The sequence below is a fragment of the Choloepus didactylus genome, chromosome 5 (genome assembly GCF_015220235.1).
Source record: "Choloepus didactylus isolate mChoDid1 chromosome 5, mChoDid1.pri, whole genome shotgun sequence".
Taxonomy (NCBI): Eukaryota; Metazoa; Chordata; class Mammalia; order Pilosa; family Megalonychidae; genus Choloepus; species Choloepus didactylus.
Genome location: NC_051311.1, coordinates 71,993,814 through 72,019,362, shown reverse-complemented (window position 1 = coordinate 72,019,362; position 25,549 = coordinate 71,993,814). Strand labels below are relative to the sequence as shown.

Genomic DNA, 25,549 nt, shown 5'->3' with positions numbered 1-25,549 from the left:
CTGGAGAGCTCAGCTAGTAATATACTATAAATAAAGTTAGTATTGCAGCTTCTAGTCTTCTTGGCTCTGTTTCATGCTTCAGTTGCACATCATAATTCTGCCCATCCATCCGTACAATTAGCATTTAATAAGAATCTTCTATATGTCAGGCCCAATGAGATTACTAATAGTTTAGCAAATATTAATCACTGCTACTTGAAAAATAAATCTAAGTCTATGATCTGTACAATTTTATTTTTGTAAAGTTGAAAAAAACCTATTCAGATGTAAAAAGTTAGGGTTCAAGTCTAGGGAAACCATGGGCTTTATCTAGGAATATTATCCCAGATACATAGATCACCCAATAGTTGTGATTTGGCTATAAATGTTTTTATAATGGTAACTTTGGTTAATGACCTAGCAAATGGCTGGAACAGAGAGAAGCATTTAATACATTTATTACTGAGATTTAATTTATCTTCATATCATTATTTATATGATAAAATATTTTGTTTAAGTAAGTCCCAATACTTTGACTAAAGGCCTAAGTAGTAGTAGTGCAGTCTGACCACAATCCTTTTAGTAAAATTTAAAACAAAATTAAAATTCAAGGATTATTGTAAAATTCAAAATTATTTTAATTTACTCATGGGCACCCATGAGTTTTTAAAAAGGAGACATCTTACATATTTCTTTTTAAATTATAAGATTTTAGCTGTGTAAGTATTAAATGGAAACTTTGACTCAAAAATAACAGTGATAATAATAATAACAAGAACACATATAGGAATAATGGTGGGCTAGGCATCTAAGGATTTTACATATATCATCTTATCTAATCCCTATAAGTTAGGTGCCCTTCTTATCCCAGTTTTACAATGAGGAAATGGAGGTACAGAGAGGATAATTAACTTCCCAGGACTTCCCAAGTGGCAAAGCCTGGGTTCAGCCTAGAGTCTCCTGGCTTCAGAGTCCATGAACTTTTACTCACTACATTTTGCTAAATAGGTTATGGGATAAGCTGCTGTAACAAAGAGTCCTAAAATATAACAATTAAATAAGATAGAATTTTTTTCTCATGGCAATCCAAGGATGAGTTGTTTAGGGCTAGCTGGTCAGCTCTGCTAACTTCCACATGTGGCTTTCCCCTCTACCCCAAGGTGTCTGCACCCCTTGTTGCCCATCTCCCAGCCATTAGGAAAGGAGGAAAGGGAAGCCAAGAGCAAGTAACTTCATTTTTAAGGGGGTAACCAGAAGTTTTACTTCTTCTGATTTCCATCACCCAGTACTTGGTCACACAGCTACGCCTACCTGCAAAGGAAGTCGGGATATGTGATTTCTAATTGAGTGACATGTGTCCAGCTAAAATTCCAAGAGTTCTATTATTAAAAAGAAAAAGAATAGTGCATACTCTGCCACAGCCTGCCCCTCTGGCTTTGGCTACCTACCCAAGATGACCTTTCAACTCTATATAGAATTCTTGCCCTCCCCAACCGAAACCACCTACTTCTAAGTCCATTATTTCCTGTTGAGGTACTGGTTTCAAATGTTTTTGCTTATGGCCCAGAGACCTATAGACAAAAAGCCATGTTATCTGCCACCCCTACTCCATACTCACCTTGAAGAATGACCTCCAAGAAAACTCCCATTCAGGAAAAAGGGGCAAAAACATAGTGGTCATTTGTCTACAGCAATTGTCAATTTCATTTGGGCAAGATTTACAAAGACTCCCTGCATAATACTATGTAAGTTATTTGGTTATCCAGCTAGTCACCTCTGACATTCCCTTTGGAATAATTCTTTTGAACATTATCTTTTCTGGAAGGTTCTTTCTTATTTATTATACTGAACTGGTTGACTGAGAGTGTGCCCTCACTGGGGCTGCACAGCTTTTCTATCCTACTTTCTAACAGAGTGAGGTAATGACCTGCATTTGCTTTAGGAATCAAGCAAAGGCTTTTGCAAACCAGGCTTGTGGTTTCTTTGGAAATATAATTTCTTCAAATACTTAGTGGGTTTTCCAGTTTGCTAATGCTGGCATTATGCAAAATACCAAAATGGATTGGCTTTTATAAAGGGTGTTTATTTGGTTACAGATTTGCAGTTCTACCACCATAAAAGTGTCCAGACTAAGGCATCATCAATATGTCTTCACTGAATAATGGCCAATGGTGTCCAGAAAAACTGTTAGCTGGGAAGGCACGTGGCTGGCATCTGCTGATCCTGGGCTGTGTTTCAGCTCCTCTCTCAGCTCCTGTGCAAACTTAGCTTAGCATGTCCAAATGTCCTTTTGTTTGCGACTCCAAGCATCTCTGAACATCTCTGTCAACTCCCAAGCATCCTCCAAAAGTCTCTCTCAACTGCTCTTGGGGTATTTTATTCTCTCTTAGCTTCTCTGGAGCAAACTCTGGGCTAGCATCTCAAAGCATCAGCATCAGTGTCAGCTCTTAGCTTCTCTCCAAAATGTCCCACTCAGGTGCTCTGAGCTCCTTCTGTTTGTGAGCTCTTTTATAGAACTCCAGTAAACTTATCAAGACCTACCCTGAATGCGTGGGGTCAAATCTCCATGGTAACATTCAATCAAGAGGTAAAACCCTAATCAAAAAGATTAATGTCTGCCCCCACAAGATTGCATTACAGAATATGGCTTTTGAGGGGACATAATATAGCCAAATTGGCACAGTGGGCTTCTATTCCTTTTGCTTCTGGTCAGATCCACCTGAATATACTAATAGACCTTAAGTAGTTCTGCATTCATCTAAGCAGAGGCATGCCTTGGGAAGATGTTCTTTTTTTATATTTCTTATGCACTAGTGAGTCTGTTTATAGTTTTTGAGATATTCATGAAATTCTTAGGAAGGCTTGATGTAGTAAGAGTTGGTACACACTTTGTGAAAGACTGTTAGGTCATGAGATGGCTAGCTAGAGTCTTTAACAGTTAATACAGTAATCCCAAATGCTCTTTGCACTGTGCCATTCTTACACTTTCTTACAACCTCAGTGACTCACAACACCTGAAAGGGTGTACAGAAGAAAGCAATGTACCACTGTGACTCAAGACAAAAGTAACACTTGTTTGTAAACATGTTTAAGGTCCCTTTAAGCTTATAAAATCCCATAAATCTAAGGATCATTGTATGCATGCACGTGTGTGTGTGCACATGTGAAGGTGTGTGTCGGTATAGGTATTTTTTTTGTAGCAGTTACCAAGACTGATTTAGACAAGAAATGCCTCATGGTGCCCAAAACTAGTGTAACTAATTGTTTTATTAAAATTTTCAACTCTATTAGTGTCACTGAGACAGAAGATCCCCTACCAAAGCTACATTGTTAAGGATCACAACCTCCTGTGTTTCATTAGGGAATATTTGTAAGTACGGCAGTCCATGCCAAAATACTTATAACAGCAGTTATGTTCAGTAAGAGTGATCAATAGCTCCTGAGCAGACTTGTTGCAACTTAATATATGCCAAATATTTATCTTTGGTGTCACCATTTTGGTAAGTACACATCAATTAATTAAAAATTGTCTTTTAAAATGTATCAGTAGCCTCCTACCTATCTCCAATCACTAGTATTTCTGCTTCAGTCTACAAATAATAGATTTGCTTCTTTGGAACATGAAATAACCTCTTATTGTTGTTGTTGTTATTGTTTTGTCAATTCCCAAACTAATACCGATTCTTCAAAGTGTGAGAGAACCCAAAGTACATTCATTTCCAACCTCATACTTCCTTGTTCACTAATCAAACAGTACTTAACTTTTTCAGATAACCAGGTATATGAATTTGTGATTTCTTTTTATTTGCTTACAAATCTACCCTTCTGGAGTCCATCTGGAAGCAAAACCCAAAGTGCTGAAAGACCACAAGAAAGGCTGCTCTCCTTGGGGTTTCTAGCTCACCGGAAGAGGAAAGTATTAGTCATTTCACAGGCCTCTTCTCACTGATGTTTCCAGTCAAAATTCTACAAAGCTCACAGACTCACATGCACTTCTAAACTGAGAATATAAGGTTGACTTTCAGAATAAACTCCAGCAAACAGAATCCTCTGGCCCCAGCCTAGCTAATTTGGAGACCATCTGGGTTGAAAAAAAAGTAAACCAGGTTAATTCAGTGATTTGGAATGCATAAGAAATATAAAGAAGGAGTCCAGATATTGATGTCACATTAATAAATGTAATTGAGTAGAACTAATTCATCTGCTTATCATTTGTTTCAATTTCCCTTTTTCCTGGGTTCATTGGGGACTAACTTAAAATACATTGATAGTATAATTTATGGTCATTTTTCAGCTGATATTTGTTTAGGGGAAGAACTGCACATGATTGCATCACCATATATGCTGGCTCATGATTACATGGATTCTTTTTTTTTTTTTGCTCTACTATTTTATATTTTTTATTGTAGAATATAACGTATATACACAGAAATGATGAATTTCCAAGTGCAATTTAACAAGCAGTTAGAGAGCAAATTTCAAAGAATATTATAGGTTACAGTTCCACAGTTTCAGTTATTTCCTTATTATGAAATATGACGTATATACAAAAATCAAATAGCTTTCAAATCACAATTTAACAGGTAGCTATAGAAAAAATTTCAAAGGATGCTATGTGTTACAGTTCCACCATTTCAATTCTTTCCTTCCAGCTATTCTAATACACTAGCAACCAAGAAAAAAAAAAATGATATGAAGAGTCAGTATTCATAATCCTTTGTTAAATTCCATCTTGTCTGTTGCTAACGCTTCCTCTAGTTTAATCGCTTTCCTGATCTTCAGGGATGTCTAGGCAGTGACCACCCTAATGTGTACATAGATTCTAAGGCCTTGTAAGCAAGACTATGAACTCCAAACATAAATAATCAAGCAAAAGCTCTGCACACTATTTTGTTACTCAACATCAAGCTCCATTTTTTTAAAAAACAATTAAAATTGAAAGCTTATTTGTAAACTTTCACTAAAACGAGGTAACAGCAAACATTGAAACTCATCCACTTTTAAAACAATGTTTTCAGAGATCTCTTTTCCCCAAAATAGTATAATTTAGCTAGCTCCACATTTTCTTTAAAATTCAAAGTAAGGCAATTATATAAATAAACCTCCTACACTGCAAATATTTTAAATAGAACAAACTATAAATAAAGGTCAAGATGCCTCATTCCTCAATAAAGATGTCTAATTTCATACTGTTCTTTGAAAGGACAGCTACTTAATAAAATGCTTTGTATGTTTTTGTAGAAGGACATAGAGCTTAGGGACTTACCTAATAAGAATTTTTAAACAGAACATAATTAAAGAAACTCAATTCATTGACACAATCTTGAAGTAGTTGTCGTTTGAATGAGCCAGGGATGAAAATTATGATTCCAAATTAATTTTACTGATTTCTGCCCACTTCCCATCTTGGTCTCTGGACACTATCAACTCTGAATTTGAATGACCATGTTTTCACTCGACTCCAGAACGTTTCAGATTTTATCCTTCTTCCTGGAACTCTCACTTGACTCCTTTTTAGTTGTTTCCTCTGAAAGACTGTGTGAACACAGGACAGTGATAAATTACTTTGCAGTCCAATGGCAATTTTTCTTCTCTGATTTTCTGTGCAGTCTCAAATACTTTGTATTTTTAAATATGTAAATGTAAACAAAATTCATACTAATGACAAAATATTAAAAAACATAAAGTAAAATAGAAGTTCATTTTTCTTTCCCCATCTTTGGCCTACTATTTTTAATTTTCTAAGAGATCCACTGCTCAGAGTTTCTTGAATATTATTCCGAAACTTATTTTGGCATAGTCAAGAATGCATAATAATTTCTGACTCCTTCTTTTACTTAAATAAGATCATGGTATACATAATATCCTGCAACTTGCTTTATTGCTCTTAATAACATAAATTACATATTTTTCCATATCTTCACTTTGCATCCTTTTCTAGGAATTATATAACATTTCACTATATGAATGCACTATAATTTAACTAGTTTTTAAATTTACTATATTATTCTATTTATATAAAGTAGCCAGTTCTCTTTTGATCAACACTTCAGTTGTGTTGTGATTCTTCTGATTATAAGAAGTGCTGCAATAAATTTTCTTGTACATACACCTTGTGTACTTATAAAGCATATGTGTAGGATAACGTTAGCAGTATAATTGCTGGATTAAAAACATTTGCATTTACTTTGAGAGAGATTTCCAGTTGCCTTCATAGAAGATACAAATTGCACTTAACATGAAGTTATATGCATTCCTCTCATTTTTTCTTGAAAAACATACAACTTTAGGATCAAGGGAGTAGGTAAATAGTGATTTCAGATAGAATATGCTGTAATTATTTATTCCTAATTTACAACTCAGCTATTCATTCTATAAATGTTTGTCTTAGTCCCTAATGCTGTGAATCACACTAAAGCTACTACTTTATGGCTGACTATAATACAAGGAAAGCAGTTGTTAAATTTAGAAACAATGTAAACGTAGAAAATAATTTGTCCCTTTGAAACAAGATGCATCTGTACAAGGAATCCATTTGGAAATTTCTCCAAAAGGAAAACCACCAACATACAATTCTTGAGCTAAACTAGATCATATAGGGATTATGTAGACAATGCTGATTTTGTAGAGACCAAAAAAATTTAGAGCCACAATTATATCTAAGATCATTCCGTGGGCCCACAAATCCACACTCTGAGAGATCCAGGACTGACTGCATAGGTCACGTTTAACTTTGTGTTGTCTTCCTTCTCTGTTCCACCAGCTTCTGCCCCGGAGTTGGGCCTCATCCCCTAATCCATCTCCTTTTCCTCCTTTCCATCCCAGACACTGACAATATCTGCAATTGGGAACCAAGTGTTGAATGCTTATCACAAGCCCAGATTGTGCTAAATCCTGGAAACAAAGATGAATCACAAAACTTTCTAATCAGGGCTTACACTGTGGATTGAAATGAAACGCAGCCTAGGATGCCTGTATCTGTAAAACAAAGTGATGCACGTTGACTTTCAGGAGCCAGCTTTTAGCTGGGGTTGGGGGTGGAGGTGGATCAGAAAAGATGGAGAAGTTATTGGACCTTTCGCAGAAAACTTGAAATCAGACCTTAAAGCAATGATTTGCTCTGCCTTTAGGAAAGTTAGCACTGCGTTGAAATGAGGTGTGCAGAGCTTTGAAGTGAAATAGGCCTGCGTTTAAGTCCTATCTCTTGGTAACTTTATCTCCATTTTCTTATCTCTAAAATGAAGGGAATAGTTTTGTGAGAAAAAAATAAGAAATGTGTGTAAATAATTTAATATGATGCCTGACATGCAGTCAATGCTAAGTTATAGCTGTTTCAATTATGATTATGGTTATCATTAGCCCCAGTTTTACCCATGAGAAGCTTGACAAAAATATAATAGATTCTGTTAGTTGGGTTGTCCTCTAGCTGGCACCTGATACTCATTCTGAGATTTGGAGATTGCAATACACTCATAACAGAGTAGGTACTCAGGCCATATTTGTTAAATTAATTAAGATTTTTCCAGTCTCCTCCCTAATTCATGAATACGTTATTTTAAAAGGAAACAAAAATGGATACTTTGTGAGAGAAACAAAAGCTCATATCCAAATACATAACTAGCCATATTTAAACATCTCCTAGAGTTCTGCTCTATTTATGAAGATAATTTTTCCATTTTTAGCACCTTCAGCGTGAGTTTAATGCTCCTTAGGGTGTGTAATTTTGCTTCTCTTAAAGATTCTTCTTAAAGATTGATTTAAGAAATCAATCTTCTTGCCAAAGTTAAAAAAAGTTTCAAGATCAAAATTGTGAGGCATATTGACTGATTTTCACAGGAGAAACTAGAGTAAAAATCTCAAAGCCCCAATATTTCATGATTTTCACTTTACAATAATTATCATAAACATATGGCATCCAGAAACTTAATTTCTCTGAAGTTGAATGTTCTAGTTTGCTAATGCTGCCAGGATGCAAAATACCAGAAATGGATTTGCTTTTAAAAGGGGGTTTATTTAGTCACACAGTTATAGTCTTAAGGCCATAAGGTGTCAAAGGTAGTGCATCAACAATTGGGTACCTTCACTGGAGGATGCCAACAGTGTCCAGAAAATCTTTGTTAGCTGGGGAGGCACGTTGCTGGCATCTGCTCCAAGTTCTGGTTTCAAAATGGCTTTCTCTCAGGACGTTCTTCTCTAGGCCGCAGCTCCTCTTCAAAATGTCACTCTCAGTTGCTCTTGGGGTGTTTGTCGTCTCTTAGCTTCTCCAGAGCAAGAGTCTGCTTTCAACAGCCATCTTCAAACTGTCTCTCATCTTCAGCTACTCTCTCAGCTTCTGTGCATTCTTCAAAGTGTCCCTCTTGGCTGTAGCAAGCTCGCTCCTTCTGTCTGAGCTTATGTAGTGCTCTAGTAAACTAATCAAGGCCCATGCTGAATGGGTGGGACAACACCTCCATGGAAACTATCCAATCAGAATTATCACCCACAGCTGGATGGGTCGCATCTCCATGGAAACTACCTAATCCAAACATTCCAACTTAATCCCTACTAATATGCCTGTCCCACAAGATTACATCAAAGAACATGGCTTTTTCTGGGGGACATAATGTATACAAACCAGTACACTGATCATGATTAATTTATGAGAAAATCTGAAATGCTCTTTATGTCAGGAACCAAAGAAACATTTTCTCATGATAGAAGGAAAACACAATGTTAGTGCATCTCATGCTAAGTGCATCTTTCAATGCAATTTAATTTTTGCTTCATTATAGAAATTTGTGGGCATCTTTTTCTAGATGTCCAAAAAACAAAAAAGAAATGTGAGTGCCTACCAGAAAAAAAAAAAAAAACAGACTTAAGAGTGAAATGCTTTCAGTTAAACTTCTTTTGTGACTTTTATCCTCAAGAATGAGAGGTGACAATAAGACTTTGTTCTTCTGAAAAGCCATGGAAAGAATTCACAGGGTTATAACAAGCCCCATAATGTACCACTTCAAGTTGGAGCATCATTCATTGATTAACAACATTTATTGATGTCTCTTCTGTTCCTAGCTCTATATTGTAAAGACTGAGACTATAGACTTAAAAGATAGGTCCCTATTCTCATAGCAAGGGAAGAGTTGGCAAACAGCGTCAGTAAGGGCTATGGCAAGAGAGCAATACTGTATGCATCCAACATCTCATGGGTCAGAGAAAGCTTCCCAGAGGAGGAGGGCTACTGAAGCGGAATTTTAAAAGATGAGTAGAGCAGATAGCAGTGTGTGTAAAGAGATATCAGAGAAAGTAGCAGTGGAGAAGCCAGAAGTTATTCAAGACAAGCAGAGTGTGGGTTGAAGTTTAGGGGGTCTGGAAAGAGGGGAGCTAAAGAGGAAAGTCAAGGCCAAATTTTAATCTGAAGTCATGCAGACTATTGAATTATTTTGAGCAGGAAAGGGAATTGATAAGATTTGGATTTCAGAAAGATGCCCTTTATCAACAGTGTGGAAAACTGGTGTATGGGTGAGAATAACACTGGTAGCCAAGGCCATTACAATGGCAAAGACAAAGACCTAGACCAAAACAGGAGCAACTGAAATCAAGACCAGACTTTCTATACAAAGATTGGTGCCTGACTGGATGCGAAAGGAAATGAAGAGAAGAAAGACTCTGATAAGTTTGAGGTATCTTGCCTCCATAGTTCCTGATGAAAAATCAGAATATAATCTTATTGAGGGTTCCTTGTATATGGTGTATTGCTTCTGTCTTCAGATTTAAGAACTCTCTCTGAAATTCTGACATTAGATATTTTGATTATATGCTGCAATGTGTGTCTATTTCAGTTTATCCTGATTGGAGTTCATGGAGCATCTTAGATGTGTATATGCATGTTTTTCATTAAATTTGGGAAGTTTTCAGTCATTATTTCTTTGAATATTCTCCCTGTCCCTTTCTCTCTTTCTCTTCCTTCTTAGACCCTACAATGCACATATTGGTACACTTGATGGTGACCCACAGGTTCCTAAGGCTCTGTTCACTTTTCTTCACTCTTTCTTCTTTCTGCTACTTAGACTGGATGATTTCAATTATCTTACCTTCAAGTTCTCTGATTCTTTCTTCTGCCAGCTCCAATCTGTGGTTGAATCCCTCTAGGGAATTTTAGATATCTGTTACTGTGATCTTCAGCTCTATTTGGTTCCTTTTCATAATTTCCATCTTGATGGCAGTTGCATATGCCCCACTTCCAGTGGAAGAGGAGAGACAAATCTGTGCTGCCTGAGGGTGGGGTATTTATAGAAACCAGGGGGAGCCCTCCTCCACCATCATTGAGAGTTCTTGCCCTGTTAGCTGGGGCTACCTATTCTGGTTTCCCGTTTTATGGTCTGATCAGGTCTTTTCATTAGACCTAACACCTCCTCAGGGCTGCAAAATGGAAACAGACTGAAACATCTGCACACAGTAGAAAAGGGGTTGGGGAGGGTGGGAGATGGCACTGAGCATGTGTATCTGTGACTTTCCCAGCACTATCAATCCAGAAACATGTTCTAGAGGTAACTCCCATTATCCAGACTTCTTTTTATTCTTTTAACAACTACTGATAAGCCAACACCCCACAAAGGGTAAATAAAAATTGCTCCCTTTATCCATAAAGGTTATTTGAGGAGAAAATCTTGTTTTTCATATTTTTTTAGATTTTATTACTGTTGGTCAGGTTAGTTACTCTAACTTCTAATTTTTATCATTTTAATGTAGGATTGTGGTTTGCTGATTCACCCAGAAGAAACCTGTGGATTACAACCTATTTCCTCTGACTACATTGAAGCCATTTCACAGCCTGAACTAAGGATGTGTCCATCAGGGGACACAAAAGGTTACTATCACATGGGCTTTTACTTCTCTAAAAAAAAAGCTTTTAATATGCATAAGTATATATTTCTTTAAACTATCTTTGTATGAAAAAATCAAGGTAATACACTATTTTTTCATCATATGTAGGAATCACAATATATATAATTAACATAAGTGCATTGTTTTAATAGTTAAGATACTATGATTATTTAGATGCTAGTCTCTCTACCCTCCCCGTCTTTATCCAGTTAATCTGTATCCATCCTACAGATCTCAGCTCAAAAGTCATTTCTTCTAGAGAGCCTTCCTTGGTACTCCAATTACTTTCCTTATTATATATTTTCATAGCAGTCTTACTTTTCTTCCAAAGCAGTTACCATAATTAAATAAATAAATATGGAATTAGTTGTCAGATGTCATTCTTTCCAGACTGTCAGCTTCATGAGGGCAGGGACGATGTCTGTTGTGTTCACAATAGATCAATTCATAGAGCACCATAGTTTATACTTAATAGGTACCTAATACCTGTAGCCCCATCCAAAGAACTGCAAAGGATTCAAGTTAAGTTTTAAATAATTTTATCTCATTTTAAGAAACCTTTGGGAATGAACACGAATGGACCCTACACACTGAGAATTAATAGAGGCAGGGAAATTGTGATGTCAAATTCAAACTATCACGTTATATCCTGTCTAAGCCTTGAGCAGACCTGGAATGACATACACTTCTGGTACCACGCTCCTCATCTCCTGTTTCTCTCCTTTCCCAGCAATCTTTTTGCTGTGAAAACTCATGGGGTCAAGCCGAAGCTGGGAGTAAAACTGTCTGCAAGGGGTTGAAAGAAACAGTGAGAAGCTCCTGTGAGCTTCCTGGTTACCACTCTGCCCTCCTGACCCCAGGTCTCCCTTCATCCAAAAAGTCTGAGAAAGCACTCAGGAGCTTTTCTACCCTCAACATGAACTTCACACCACAGCTTACATGGGAAATGAGTTTCACAAATGGGCAGGACAAATTGCAATTTGGCATGCACCATTAACAAACGTGGGCATATCCCCATTCTTGAACATGTGTTCTAAATAATAAATTACAGTCTGTGTATAAGGAGGGATTTACCCATTACGGTGTGTCAGATGAGATGATTTGTGATTTGCTGCTAAATGAGATGCACACTCTTATGTACAAAGGAGACACTGAAGTGTCCAGTTAAATCTTTTCATCAGATAAAAATTTATGATAATCATAAAGCAACTTAATTCTACTCCTCCTAAGTCAAATGTTCTTCAACACAAAGTTCAATGGACATTACTGGAATTCCTTGAAGAGTGGAAGCTTCTGTCCATTACATTTGCAGTAACTTATGACAGACCCTGTTATGAAGCTATTTTTGTGCCTGATTCTTCCTGGAGAGGCTATCATGGGTCACAGACTCTGGTACTTGAATAGTTAGACCCCTTTTGAGGAGCTTCATTGGCTCCCAAATCAGTTCCAAGCTTATAAACCTGACAATTCAAGGCCCCCATAATTTAGCCCCCGCTCACCTGTCCCTCCTGCTCCCAGCCTCTCTGCCTCACTTTATGCCAATAGTGCTGGTTCAAGCCCCAGGCTCTTGTCCATGACGTTTTCTATGCCTAAAAATCTTCCCGCCTTTGCTTAATTTCTCCTAATGCTGGATCTTCCTTCATGGGAACCCATGTTCCATTTCCCCACCCCCAGTTTAGCTTTCTTTCTGTGCTCATGGAGCATCCTAGGCACATCTTTACAATAACACACGCCGCGTTACACTTAAAACATTTATTTACATATTTCTCTCTTTTTTCCTGATCTGTGGCCTCCAAAGTGGAATGATGTACCCTGGGAAAGGGCAAAGGGTAATGGCATAGGAAAATCCATAGGGGTGAAGTCAGTATATATTAAAACATATATATATATTTATTTTTATCATTGTTATTTTTATGTCTTACAATGAACATAACACATAGGAATACATGTACATGTATTACAGTGTGTATGTATTGATATATTGAGAGTGCATGAACAATAGATTTTTACTGATGACTGCCCCAGATTTTACGTTTCTCCAGAGCAGGAATTGCCCCTTATTCATTTAATATAAGAATGAGTAATATATGCTCAAAAAAATGGTTGCTGAGCTAAAACCCATATTCAGATCCTCCTCCCTTCCTCCCTTCCACAGGATTCTGTGAGCAGCCAGGGCAAATCAACCAGGGACAATTGCTCCACCCTTGTGGTCCTGAGGTCCCACGGCCTTAAAGATGAAAGAAAGTGAGTGAAGTCAGGGACAGCAGTTTGCAAGAGTGTTTTTTTGCTGCTGGAAATGTTTCCCTTGGTGGCAGAACTCCCTTCTACTGAAAGATGTCATGGCAGACAACATTGGAAGGAAATTTATTTAGGAGCTCTAGATTTGGCTTATATAGCCAAACACAGAGGCTAGTTTAAAAGTCTTGTTTCAGTAGCCTATTATGAAGTTATTTGACAGAACTGGATCCATTTTTTCATCCTGCCAATGTAATAATAGCCAAACTGTCATTTTCAATAACACCAGCTAATATACTTTTAAATGACTGTATTTTTACTCTTAGTTTTTTTTTTTTTTTTCCTAGCATTTAGGAAATAATTTAACTGTAAGACACACCTAAGAATTAAATCTGTTGCTTAAGAAAGAAAAAGTAATTCTTCTAATTTGGATAAAGAAAGAAGAATTATTCAGTGATCACTGAATCAGAATTAAGTTTAAGCAAAACAGCTCAGATTGCATTTTATGATATGCAAACAATGAAAAGATTTTATCAAATCTTATTTTTAGCCAGGAATATGTCAACTTACATTTTAATGCTTCTAATATTGAAAATATAGGTGCATACTGCATTTTTCTTCTTAAATAAACATTGTTTTATTTTACAGTGATATCACTTCCATGATTTTATGTCTCACTGTGGCCCTGAGTCACAGAGTTGAACTTTCTTTCTACATTGTGTCACCCAATTTGATTAACATAAATGGCTGAAATTGAACTTGCATTAAATATAGAACTATAATTATAAATCAATAACTTCTCCCAAAAGACAGTTTCATTCCTCAGAATGTTATTCCTCAAAACATGTCATACTTTATTTTGGAAATCACAGCTTTGATTCATTAAATGTTTAAATATATAACACAGAATTTATGTCCCTCTTTTTTGACATTTTTTGTTAAGAGACGGTATCGTTTACAATCTAGTCCTGCAGGTGTTATATAGATGCCTATTTCAAGCAATATTAGTAACACCCAATAAGTAAAAAGCATTGTTAACAAATGCAAAAATGCAGAGTTCTGACTGCTTAAGTTTATAGCAGTATGAACTATTGGGGCCAACCTTTCAAAGACCCAATCAGGCCTCTTTTTTATGTGCATGCAATATTGTGCCCATAAACAAATTTGAACTGTTGTGCAGGCAATTGGCCACTTGTTTCTTCAGCCTGAAAAGCAAGTGGCCAAGGAGGGCCTCAGTTTGTGCAAAATTAGCTGTCAGCAAGTTTTTGTGTGTGTGTCTCTGTATGGTGATGGGGATGCATGTGTTCTTAGATACTCAGAAACCTGATGAAAACTTGGCCCTTCAAAATATTAATAAATATCACCTCATTAGTAGGAACACATTCATGCCCCAAGATACTGCCATTTTATTAGAAAGAAAATTAACAATCTTTTGTTTAAATATGGTCTCTGTCAACACATGAACCCATTGAATAAACTCAGCTTTTTAAAAATAAAGATAAATTCATTGTAACAAATAATTTATGGGTTTTCCTATTGATGCTACCAAAGAGACTGTTGGACCATGTTTAAACTGAGATTTTGTGCTGACTCAGCCTATCTTAGTGAAAGCATCTGCAAATTGGAAACTCCGAGGCCTCGGTCTCTCAGCAACCTCCTTCCAGCCCTGTCATTAACAGAATGACCTGCTTCTGTCACTAAACTCTCTGGACTCAAGCTTGCCTCAACTGTATTATAAGAGGGTAGACAGAAGTGACTCTAAGTCCCCTCCCATCACCTTCCCTTGGGATTTTATATGGCCACTGTACATGAAACTTAATGAAACTCCACTGTTAGGAGGTTTTTCTTAAGAAAGTCATCAACAGAGGTTCAACTTTCAACTCTGTCCAAATTAAATAGTGTTAAAAGAGCCAAGCAAAGATGGGAAAAAGATTGCCATTGATTATAAACTGTCATTATTTCCTAGGATGACTGTAACAAAGAGCCATAAATTGGGTAGATTTAAATATTAGAAATTTATTCTCTCTACAGTTCTGAAGGCTAAAAATCCAAAATCAAAGTGTCAGCAGAACCCTGCTTTCTCTGAAGGCCCTAGGAAAGAATCCTTCCCTGCCTCTTTCTAGCTTCTGGTGGTTACTAGCAGTCCTTGGCATTCCTTGGTTTGTGGCAGTGTTATTTCCATCTTTTTCTCTGCCATGTATGTGTCTTCACATGGTTGTCTTTCCTCTGTATCTGTGTGTCTGTCACCTCTTCTTATAAGGACACCAGTCATACTGAAATAGGGCTCATCCTAATTCAGTATAACCTCAATTTAAATTAATAATAGCTTCAGAGACCCTATTTCCAAAAAAGGTCACATTCTCAGGGACCAGGTGTTAGTACTTGAACATATCTTTATGGGGGACACAAGTCAACCCATAAAACAAACCATATATGCCAAGGCAAAGCTAGAGTTAGGAAACAAGATATATCCTGGGTGTTAAAGACAAATCATGAAAGAGAATTGGATGGAGAAACAAGTACTTTTGAGGATAGTCTTCATTTTGTCATTCAAAAACCAGCATCTCCAAAACTGTCCATCTTTTAAAGCACCACCATTCTCTGCATCTGGAAACTTCGGAAACATTTTGACCTACCAGACCCTCTTTTTCTCTCCAGTATATGCAACCTATTATGGAAGCCTGTCAGTTCTTCAGTCTCTCTCCTGTCAGACCAGCTTGACACTGTCCTTAAAGCACCACCCCTTCCACCTCTCCAAATCTTATCTATACCTAAAGAACTGCTCATATTTTATCTGCCCCATGGAACCTTCTGGAAAACTCTGACCTCCGCAGCTCTCTCTATTCTGAAGTACCATGGCATCAGGTGCTATAGCAGATACTGTACATATTTTCCTTATAGAAAAGTAAATTTTATCACGAAAAGATTAAGTGATCTGTTCAACTTAGATAGTAGTTCTCTACCTTGGATGCATATTGGAATCACCTGAATAGCATTAAAAAAAATACTGATGACTGAGCCCCATAGCCAGTGACTCTATAATTTAAACATTCTAGAGTACAACCAAGGTACGGGGAAGGTTTAAAACTCACTAGGTGATTCTAATGTGCAGCCAGCATTGATAAACACAGAGCTGGTTTGAGGCAGAACACATAGATGTACATGACCCGAAAGCCTGGGTCTTTCCACTGCTACACAGATATTTTTACACAATTATGCACTGTCTATTACTATGCTAAATTTTTGTACCTATATAAATTTTGGCCTCCTAACATGATTTTAAATTTTTTGAGATTAGCATCATAGCTGAGAGCATGAACTTGGAGCAGAATGCCCAGGCTCAGATCCTGGTTCTATTACCTTCTAGGTGGAGGGTTTTGGACAAGTTATTTAACCTTTCTGGGCCTTGATTAATGCATCAGTACAATGTGGATGATAATAGGGTTTTATGATGATTTACCCAGTTAATGTATTAAGGTGTTAAGAACATCCGTGGCACCTGGGAGTACTATGTAAATGTTAACTTTTTAAAAAGTATTATGGTATTTTAGTACCAATAGCACTAGCACTTCAAAGGATAGATAACTAAATAATGTATTAAATTTAAATCCTCCTAGATGTATATGTGGAGAACTCTTGAATCATTCACCAGTCTTGAAATTGTGTAAACAGAACTTAATGGGGAGACATTGAATAAGGAAGTTATCTGAATTCTCATTAAGTTTAAAAATCAAAACAAAGAGAAAACTTTATGGTAAAAGTTACAAATATTGCTTTTGGACTCTCTTGCATTTCAACTTTCCACTCTTGTTGTTGCAGTACCCCCTAAAATGACCCTGCTATAGATATTCTGCCCTTCCCTGGAATATATTGATTTCTTATCTCTCTTCCCTTCTATTTTCTTTTCTCTCTTCCTGTTTCTCTCTATTAATGCCCCCACACTTTTTCCTCTTTGTGTAGTCAATCAGTAAAAGCCATAAACTTTATCTCCTTTCAGCTATTATTGTTTTCACACATACAGACACTTAAACACACAATTCTGATATTGACAAGATCATGAAATATAAAATACTCTTGAAAGTAGAAATTTTTCCTATTAAAATTAACGTTATACTAGATACTTTTCTTTGCAGTACCACAATCAAAGCTAGAATAGATAGAGTTTTAACATTTTCCCCTTCTAACTCAAAAAAGTAGGTTGGGATATTTGGCATCTTGTTGTTTTAAAGGGAAAACATACATTGATAACATAAACAAGGCTGGTTGGGTAGAGCAGGTGATTGTCATAGACATCAGTGTGTTCTCCACAGAGACAAATAACCATTTCACATTTATTGACATAGTATGATATGTTCACACTCCATTTATGAAAAAGTGAACAAAGAAAAAACAAAAAATAAAAAATTATTTTTCTAATAAATTATTAATATATACACTAATACCAAAAGCTCAAGTATTTTGATTAAACATCATTTTCACCAATAAAATAGGAAATATCTTAGTATATTGAGAACATTTACCTTATAAACATTCAGCAATGTGTGTGAATGTGTGTGACTACTTCGTGCCTGCACTCTAGTAGTAACAGAGATGAATGTGATATTGCGATCATGCTAGGTCCTTTAAATACATTATTCCATAAATCCCTGTACAAATCACTTCAGGAGAACAGTCAACACTTCAACTAACAGATGAAGAAATTAAGGAAACATAGCTAGAAAGGGGTGAGGAGTGCCAAACCAAAAGCCTAGCCATCAAAATAAAGGAACAAAAGCTAGTTTTCAAAATAATAAATTATCAGAATGTTCTTGTCATTTTCTTAGATCTTAAATCACTTGAGAGCAGGAGACACATCTATTCTTCTTTTGGTAACCTAAGCTAATAAACATTTGGGATCAACTGCTTATATTCATGGTTCCCAATCTACTTATGGTTCTGTTGATGTATCTAATATAGTGTTTGAAAATAATTGAGTAGTACCTGTTCACTTGGTTCTTGTAAGTATATGGCTTCAAAGAACAGAACTCATACTTGATTTCAGTGCAAACTGTGTCATTTCAGAACATAGCTAGATGTTGCTAGTCTATTAGGTTGGCAGGAGGCCATGCATTGCTCTACTGGATTTAAATGATCGAGAGTCTCCTCCCTGTAATTTTGCTAATGGTGTGCAATAGCTGAATTCTAAAGTGTTTTGCAAACTATTATTTCACCAGGAGAAGCTGAACCTAAAGGAACTTTTGCCATCTATTCCAGGGCAGTGGATTGTGCCTTGTCTTAGTTGTTCAGACAACAGAACCTGTGACTGGAGAGAAATAACGTGGCAGCCCCACAACTGCCAATATGGTGTCCTGACCAAGCCTCAACTCCAGCAGTGCCTGGGAGGAAGGAAGGTAGGTTCTGGATCCAGTGGGGGAAGTCTGATTTATGCTACCTGCAGCACCAAAAGCCTTATAGTTTTATCTTCTTGGCCAATTCCTGCTCTCTCGCTCTGCAGAGGAAACTGAATGCAATTCGGCTTCCTGAATCCCATGTAGATGTTATCACAGAAGAGCCTTAACAATGCTTGCTCAAAATAGTCAATTATTTCCAAAGTAAGGTTCCTTGACAGATGGAGGATATTAAAGTCATGGTTTGTGCTGGCCCAATTCCTTTCTGTTTTCTCAACACAAATTTGTGGGAGCTTGCCACGTCAACTGACAGTTGGCAGTTCAGAGCAGCTGGGCTTGTCAACTGATGCTCCAGCAGGCACTGCTGCTAAAGCAGACATCTGTAGCCCAGCACAAGAAACCAAATGTTCCCACATGCAAGACTCACTTCTTCTAGAGCTTGCCAAGTGCATGGCATTGTTTTTACACACTAAACTTCCTGATGTTCTTTCACGTTTCTGGGCAGGTCTTGCAGGACCTCACTAGACTGACTTTTCCTTTAGTGAGGCACCTAAGCTGATTTCTTAGATATGCAGTGTCTTCTTGCTAGGCATGCTCTGGCTAGGTAAAATCCAGCAGCGCTCCCAGATGTATGAAATGGGCACTTAGACTGAGAGGCTCAGTTGACATGAAGTAAGTAACCCTTATCCAGATTTTTAGAGTGCTTTTTATTAGATGGACATTTCCTTATAAACTGCTTATAAGCTCTCATGCACGGGCTAGACTGATTTCAAAAATTGATTTTGAAAAATCTATTAATGCATAAAGAAAAGAGCTCTGGACGGAGCATATGTCATTTATCCTACTTTCAACAAGTTTAAGAAGAATGACAGGGGCAAGGGGCAGGGCAGGAGGATGGACACTCAATTGTCAGGACTGAGGAGATGGTTGTCTCTCTAAAGCTAAAGCAGCAATATTAGTTCTTTGTAAAAAGGAAAGGGAAGAAACCAAACACTTAGAAACTTACTTTGCAGTCAGTATTGTTAACAGCATTGATTCCATTTAAGCAACCACGCTGCTAACTTTCTTACCTGTAAATCCCACCAGATGCTAAGCTTCATGAGGGAGAGAATGTGTCTGTTCATTGCTATAATCTCTCTGCGTAGCACAGATTTTGATACATAATGATCAATATATATTTGTTGAGTAAAAAAATAAATTAAAATCTGTTTATTCTTGAATCACAACTCTGTGAGGTAGATAATCCATTTTGTACTTAAGAAAATTAAACCTCGGAGAAATTGAGTAATTCACCCACGATCACACATGCCATTGTCATTGTCAGTCATTTTTAACCACTAACTTGGACAATCCATCTTCCATAGCCTAGAAACACAGAATGGGAGCAATAAAAATAGCTGCTACCCTAACAGCCAGCCCTTCCTAAACTCTTTCAGAATTGCATTCTGACTTCAGAATTTAGAGTGCTAAGGAAAATGTCACAGGAAGATGTCATAGTCTATAATCTGAAAGGCTGTAGATGTTAATTTAAGTTCACCACTAAATTCCAAGGCTTTGGACATGACTCGCATTGTTTCTCAGGCTTATTTTCTTCATCTGTAAAATAATAAGCTTGTATGATCTAACTCCATCCTATAGATTAGCCAACTTTGTTTAAAGCCAAGGGCCTTCTATCCTATCTTTGCTAATTTCAAGGCTAATTATTAGCAAGTCTACAGAATAATGGTTTAGAAAAAAAAGGGGAAGATCACTTTTTCCTATGTGTTAGCAAATGAAATCTGATCTTACTAGTCTCAAAATAAAGGCCTATGTTCAGGGTAGATAAAGCATGCAGAGATTAGCCTGCTAGGAGCTGAGCAGAGAGGGCTTATCTTAGTGAGTCCCCCAGTCCCGAGGCATCCTTCAAATCTGCATGCTCAGAAACTCAAATTTGCCAGCAGACCTATAGTAGTTCCACAGCATCTGAATTGTTAAACAGAATGCTAATTTATTCCATAATCAATGGGGAAACATTGTCCATTTTTAGCACAACCAGAATTAAAAGGATCATTCCAGAGTAATATGGAGACTGCCTAAGGGGAAGAGGAAACCTGTGGTAAGGAGGAGGAGACCATTTAATCGGAAAATTCCAGCATGAAACACTGAGAGAGCAAAGAAAAGGATAGAATATGTATAGAATAATCCCATCAATGTAAAAACAAATGCATGCATACAAACATACTCACATACACAGGAAATTTCCAGAAATAACAAATAGTTAACTGATTAAATAAGTGGAGGGGAATTGGAAGGGGGTTGAAAACAGATAGGGGATAGTGACAGGGGATAGTGACAGGACCAGTTACATATTTTGCAAGCATCAGTACAAAATGAAAATTCAGGACCTCATGTTTAAAAATTATTAAGAATTTCATGATGGCAACAGTACAGCAATAAACCAAGCATGGGGCCCTTTAAGTGCAAGGAACTTTGTGACTGCACAGATCAAAGGCCCATGAACTGGCCTGGATGGTGAAACATGGTTGGTGAAGCATGAAAAAATCTATTAAAATCTGTATTTTTCTGTATTATTTTCATTTTAACCATGGGTAAGCATTGTTTTTCCGATCTAAAAATCTATATTTAAAAAGCGTATAATCAGAACTAGAGCAAAGGCAGTGGAAATGCAAGGGAAGAAGAGACTGAGAAAGACATTTTATGTTCAGAATTACAAGACTTGGTAATGTACAGTCAAGTCCACACACTCATATGCCACACACACAGATATCTGCATCCTCGATCACAACAGTGAAATAGCTCTTATTTGAAGAAATCTCCATTTATGAATTGAAGTATGTTAGCAAAATTTTCCCAGTGTATCTCGCACTTTCCATGAGAAAAAAAATAAGTCTACAAAGTCATCTGAGAAGTCTTATGTTTTATTACAGAGAAGTAAGTTCTGTCTTACCCAGAATGTCCTACAACTCTACTCTATCCCAAAGACAAATAAATATTAAATAAAATAGAAAAACAAGTAACATAAACATATTGTTTTGTTTAAAACACATGATATACTGAGTTTTTCTTGGCTCTCTTCCTACCATGTAAAATGTTCAAGAAAATTAACATGCTATTTGAGGAACATTTTACAAAGATTCATGTTATATACGCATAAGGACAGCAAGTCAGGGAGTAGCAAAAGCCTCAGACTGGCAGTGGAGAACCTGTGCCTTAGTCTGATTCCACCAAATGAAGTGATTATTTTTTTAATCAAACCCATCAGATTGATTCTGCTGCCCTATACCAGAAATCTTGCAATGTCAGTCATTCCCTAACATGTTACCACAGAGTAGACTCCAGCTGATCAGTTAACAAAGTGACGTCCGGAATCCTTTCTACAACTTTTTGTGCTGCCTTGTTGATTCATTCATTCATGTAACATTTGTTGAGTGATGACTGTTTGAGGAGCATCAAACACGATCCTTCAAGGTGCTGCATTTCTATGGAAGAGGACAAATGAGAGAAGTGATCATTGCAATAGAGCGAGATAATTACAACAGCAGGGAGGAGCACAGAAGGAAGCACCAAACCCAGACTGGAAGGGTCTGGAAAAGTTCCCAGCAGAGAAAGTGTTGGGGTAGAGTGGTGTTTGTAGTTACAGCAATCCCTGAATTGCATTACTTTGCAATAATTTAATCAAGCTAGGGAAAACAGAGATCTTCATTTTCCCCAAAAGAATCTCCTGTGCAAGCCCTATCACTCAGAACTAGTGTTTTTCATTCCCCTCTCGCTGGAGGGAACAGAGGATGCAATGCTGATAGAGGGCAGGAAACAAGCTTGCGAGGAGTACACTGGAGATTAACTGCATTTCTCATTTTTCAGGAGCTTCAGTCTGTGCACCTTGGATTGTGTAAAAGTGGAGGTGTACCTAAACATGCAATTTCTCATGGTTCGGCAGCCTTACCAAACCAAAGACATTTCGTTAATTTGGAAAACTCAGATTTTGAATACCAAATTCCAGTGCTGTCTTGAATAAGTAGTGCAAGCAAATATATTATGCTACAGACATAACTAAAGACAGAACTTTACTTTCAGATCCTAATCAAAACAAGCTTCAGCTTCTGGGAGGGTGTTAAACTGTATTATCTTTCTCCAGAGAATCAAATAAAAAGGCCACAGAATTTGGCTGCACCAGTGAGAATTACTGAGAAGTTCAGCCTTCAAACGGCATTTCCCTTGCCTTAGAATCTCTAAGTAGTCCTTTCTCCCATTTGAAATTCCTTATGTTGTTATTCTGCCCTTTCACATCTTTTTTACTGCTGTTTCACATCAGTGACTATACTTGGAAATACAGGCCCACCTATGGGGAAGGAACAAGATGCAACTCAGTTAGGATTTGAAAAGAGGTTAAAAGGAGTTCAAGTTTCCTGTAACTTTTACTAGGAACATCACTGCGCTTGACAGCGTGTGAGCCAGGGTGTAATTTCTGCACCTCAGTCATTTGCCTTCATTTCAGCAACATGAACAGGAGACTGAGCTCTGAAGGACAAACTAGAACAATCTCCTCAGGGCATTTGTATGCTCCATGTGTACAGAGAACTTGTTTGTATATGGAAGACAGGTAAACCTGGGGCCCCTTTTAAACTCTAAATTGATCTAAACATGAGTTATTTTAGTTATAGAATTTTGTAATCAGATATATGCAATTGCATTCAATCAAAGCAAGTTGCAACTGGGGGAAAACACTATGTTTTCAATTATACTGTCACACATTTCTCTAAATAGATATCCACTTCTTAATAAACTCTGAATGGAATATTTATAAGAATTTATCAGAGCATAACTTTGTAATCACATTGTGGAATACATAGAAAACTGTTTAAAAATTTGACCAGCAAATAACAACTGAAAATTCTTTGGAGCCATAGTCAATGGAATAAAACAAGCACTTTTTTTGTTTTTCAGTTGAAATCATAGTTTAGAATTTAAACCAGTAATAAAATAGCTGAGAGAAGAGTGCAATTAAACACAGGAAATATAAAAAGGCAATATTTTCTGAAAGTACTTAAAACTCACCTGTTAAAACAGGAAATGTAACTTAGATTTTTAAGTAATATTTTCAAGTTAAGTGGTGTCTTGGAGTGAAAGGTGTTTAAATTTCTGAAGTGTGGCAAATTCATAATAATATGTTCTGAATAATATGTGAATTCCATCAAGCTTACACAATTCATCATTGTCTGTCAGTTTCAATAAAAGAAGGTGGATAAAAAGAAAGGAGTGTAGTACACTCTCACCAGGAAAGGATGACTTATACATGATGACATCCTTCAGCATTAGATGAATACCCTGACAATCCAGATGGAATGGCAGTCTAGACCATTTTATTCCAAGGAGCCCAAAGATCTATATCTAGGTGATATTGTTTAGTTGCTTGCTTCCCTTTTCTCTCCCTTTTGAGAGAGTTGCCTAAATGTCAATCTTATATTTGTTTTAAACCCAAAACAGCAATTTGGTTGTTCAACTGTAGCCAATTTAATTAAAATGCATCTTTGGAAAACATTCATTTAACCACAGTACAGTTCACAGAGAGAATGCATTGTTGAGTTATAAATTGCAGCTAGATTCTCTTCATGCCCTAAATATGAGCAGCCATCTGATTCGCCTCAGCTTCATGTTAGAGCTGAACCACACCTTGCCTCACTTGGTAACAGGTATTTATCTTATAAGAGCAGTGTTTCTCCATTTTAGGTCTCAACAGAATCATGATGGAACTTTCTAAACACACAGGCTACACTTGGTGCTGGCCCAGACATAAGGGATAAGGCCTTCTTCCCCCCTTCACTTTCATTTCCTTGGAGAGTGAGAAGTCTCCAGTAAGCAGGCATTTCCTCAATTAATAAAGGTATCTCTATAACTTCCTCTCTTGGAAGGTTGCAGCAGGTTCTCCCAGTTGAGTGGAGTCCTATGCTGGGATCTACGAATGCTTCACTGGCTCCAAAGAAGTGTTTCCACTTCTGTGTATATTATAAAAGATAGAACTTGTACAGGTGAAAAGAGAGCAAGAAGGGAAATGATAAAAAGTGTTTGTCTATTGATTCCCAGCTTTACCAAATCAGAAAAATCTGAAAGCTCCAGATGGTTCACTACCTTTATGTTGACTCAACCTTGATAGCCCCCAAGGCTTCACTTTATATTTCTTCCTAAATTGATTTAATAACTAGATTCTTGTTTCTTTTGGTGACTCTGGAGAAAAGAAGCTATAGATGGAAAAATATACGTCTACGTATTATCGTTGTTAGTTCCTTTTCTTCATAATGAAATAAAATGGAACAAAATATCCTTTCATTGTATTTTTTTCTTCTATGTGAGAGAAGTTGTGTGTTTGCCAAGCAATCATGCATACAATATAGGATTCCCATACACCACCCTACCACCAACCCTTTGCATTGGTGTGGAACATTTGTTACAATTGATGATAGCACATTTTTATAATTTTAATATTAGTTAAAGTCCATGGTTTAACTTAGGATTCACTGTGTAGCCTAGTTCCATAGATTTTTTTAAAAAATTTTATTGTTACCATATATACAAACTAATATTTCCCCTTTAATCATATTCAGATATGTATTTCCATTTTAATTTCATTCACAATGTTGTACTATCATCACCACCATCCATTACCAAAACATTTCCATCAGTCCAAATAGGAGCCCTGTATATTTTAAGTCTTAATTTCCCTTTCCCTATCCCCACCCCATCCCCTAATAACCTATGTTCTAGATTCTGATTCTATTGGTTTGCTTATTCTTGTTGCTTCAAATCAGTAAGATCGTACAACATTTGTCCTTTTGTGTCTGGATTATTTTGCTCAACATGATGTCTTCCAGGTTCATCTATGTTGTTACATGTATCAGGACTTCATTCCTTTTTATGGCTGAATAATATTCCATTGTATGTATATACCACATTTTATTTATCCATTCACTGGTTGATGGACACTTGGGTTGCTTCCATCTTTTGATCTGTTCAAGTTCTTGCTTTCAGTTCTTTTGGGTATACCTAGTAGTGGGATTGTCAGGTCATATGGTAGTTCTATGCTTAATTTT

The 25,549-nt window shown here is 36.9% G+C and overlaps 1 protein-coding gene across 5 annotated transcripts in view; it reads left to right on the top strand.

Annotated features, from left to right (window-relative positions):
- The window catches only part of CPED1 (cadherin like and PC-esterase domain containing 1), a 299,781-nt gene that overhangs the window by 238,409 nt on the left and 35,823 nt on the right, over positions 1-25,549 (top strand). For all 5 annotated transcript variants that reach the window (XM_037836286.1, XM_037836287.1, XM_037836288.1 and 2 more), the window contains exons 17-18: positions 10,708-10,825; positions 18,331-18,467. In XM_037836286.1, the coding sequence (XP_037692214.1) occupies positions 10,708-10,825; positions 18,331-18,467 (255 nt within the window). The remainder of the gene's footprint in view (positions 1-10,707; positions 10,826-18,330; positions 18,468-25,549) is intronic.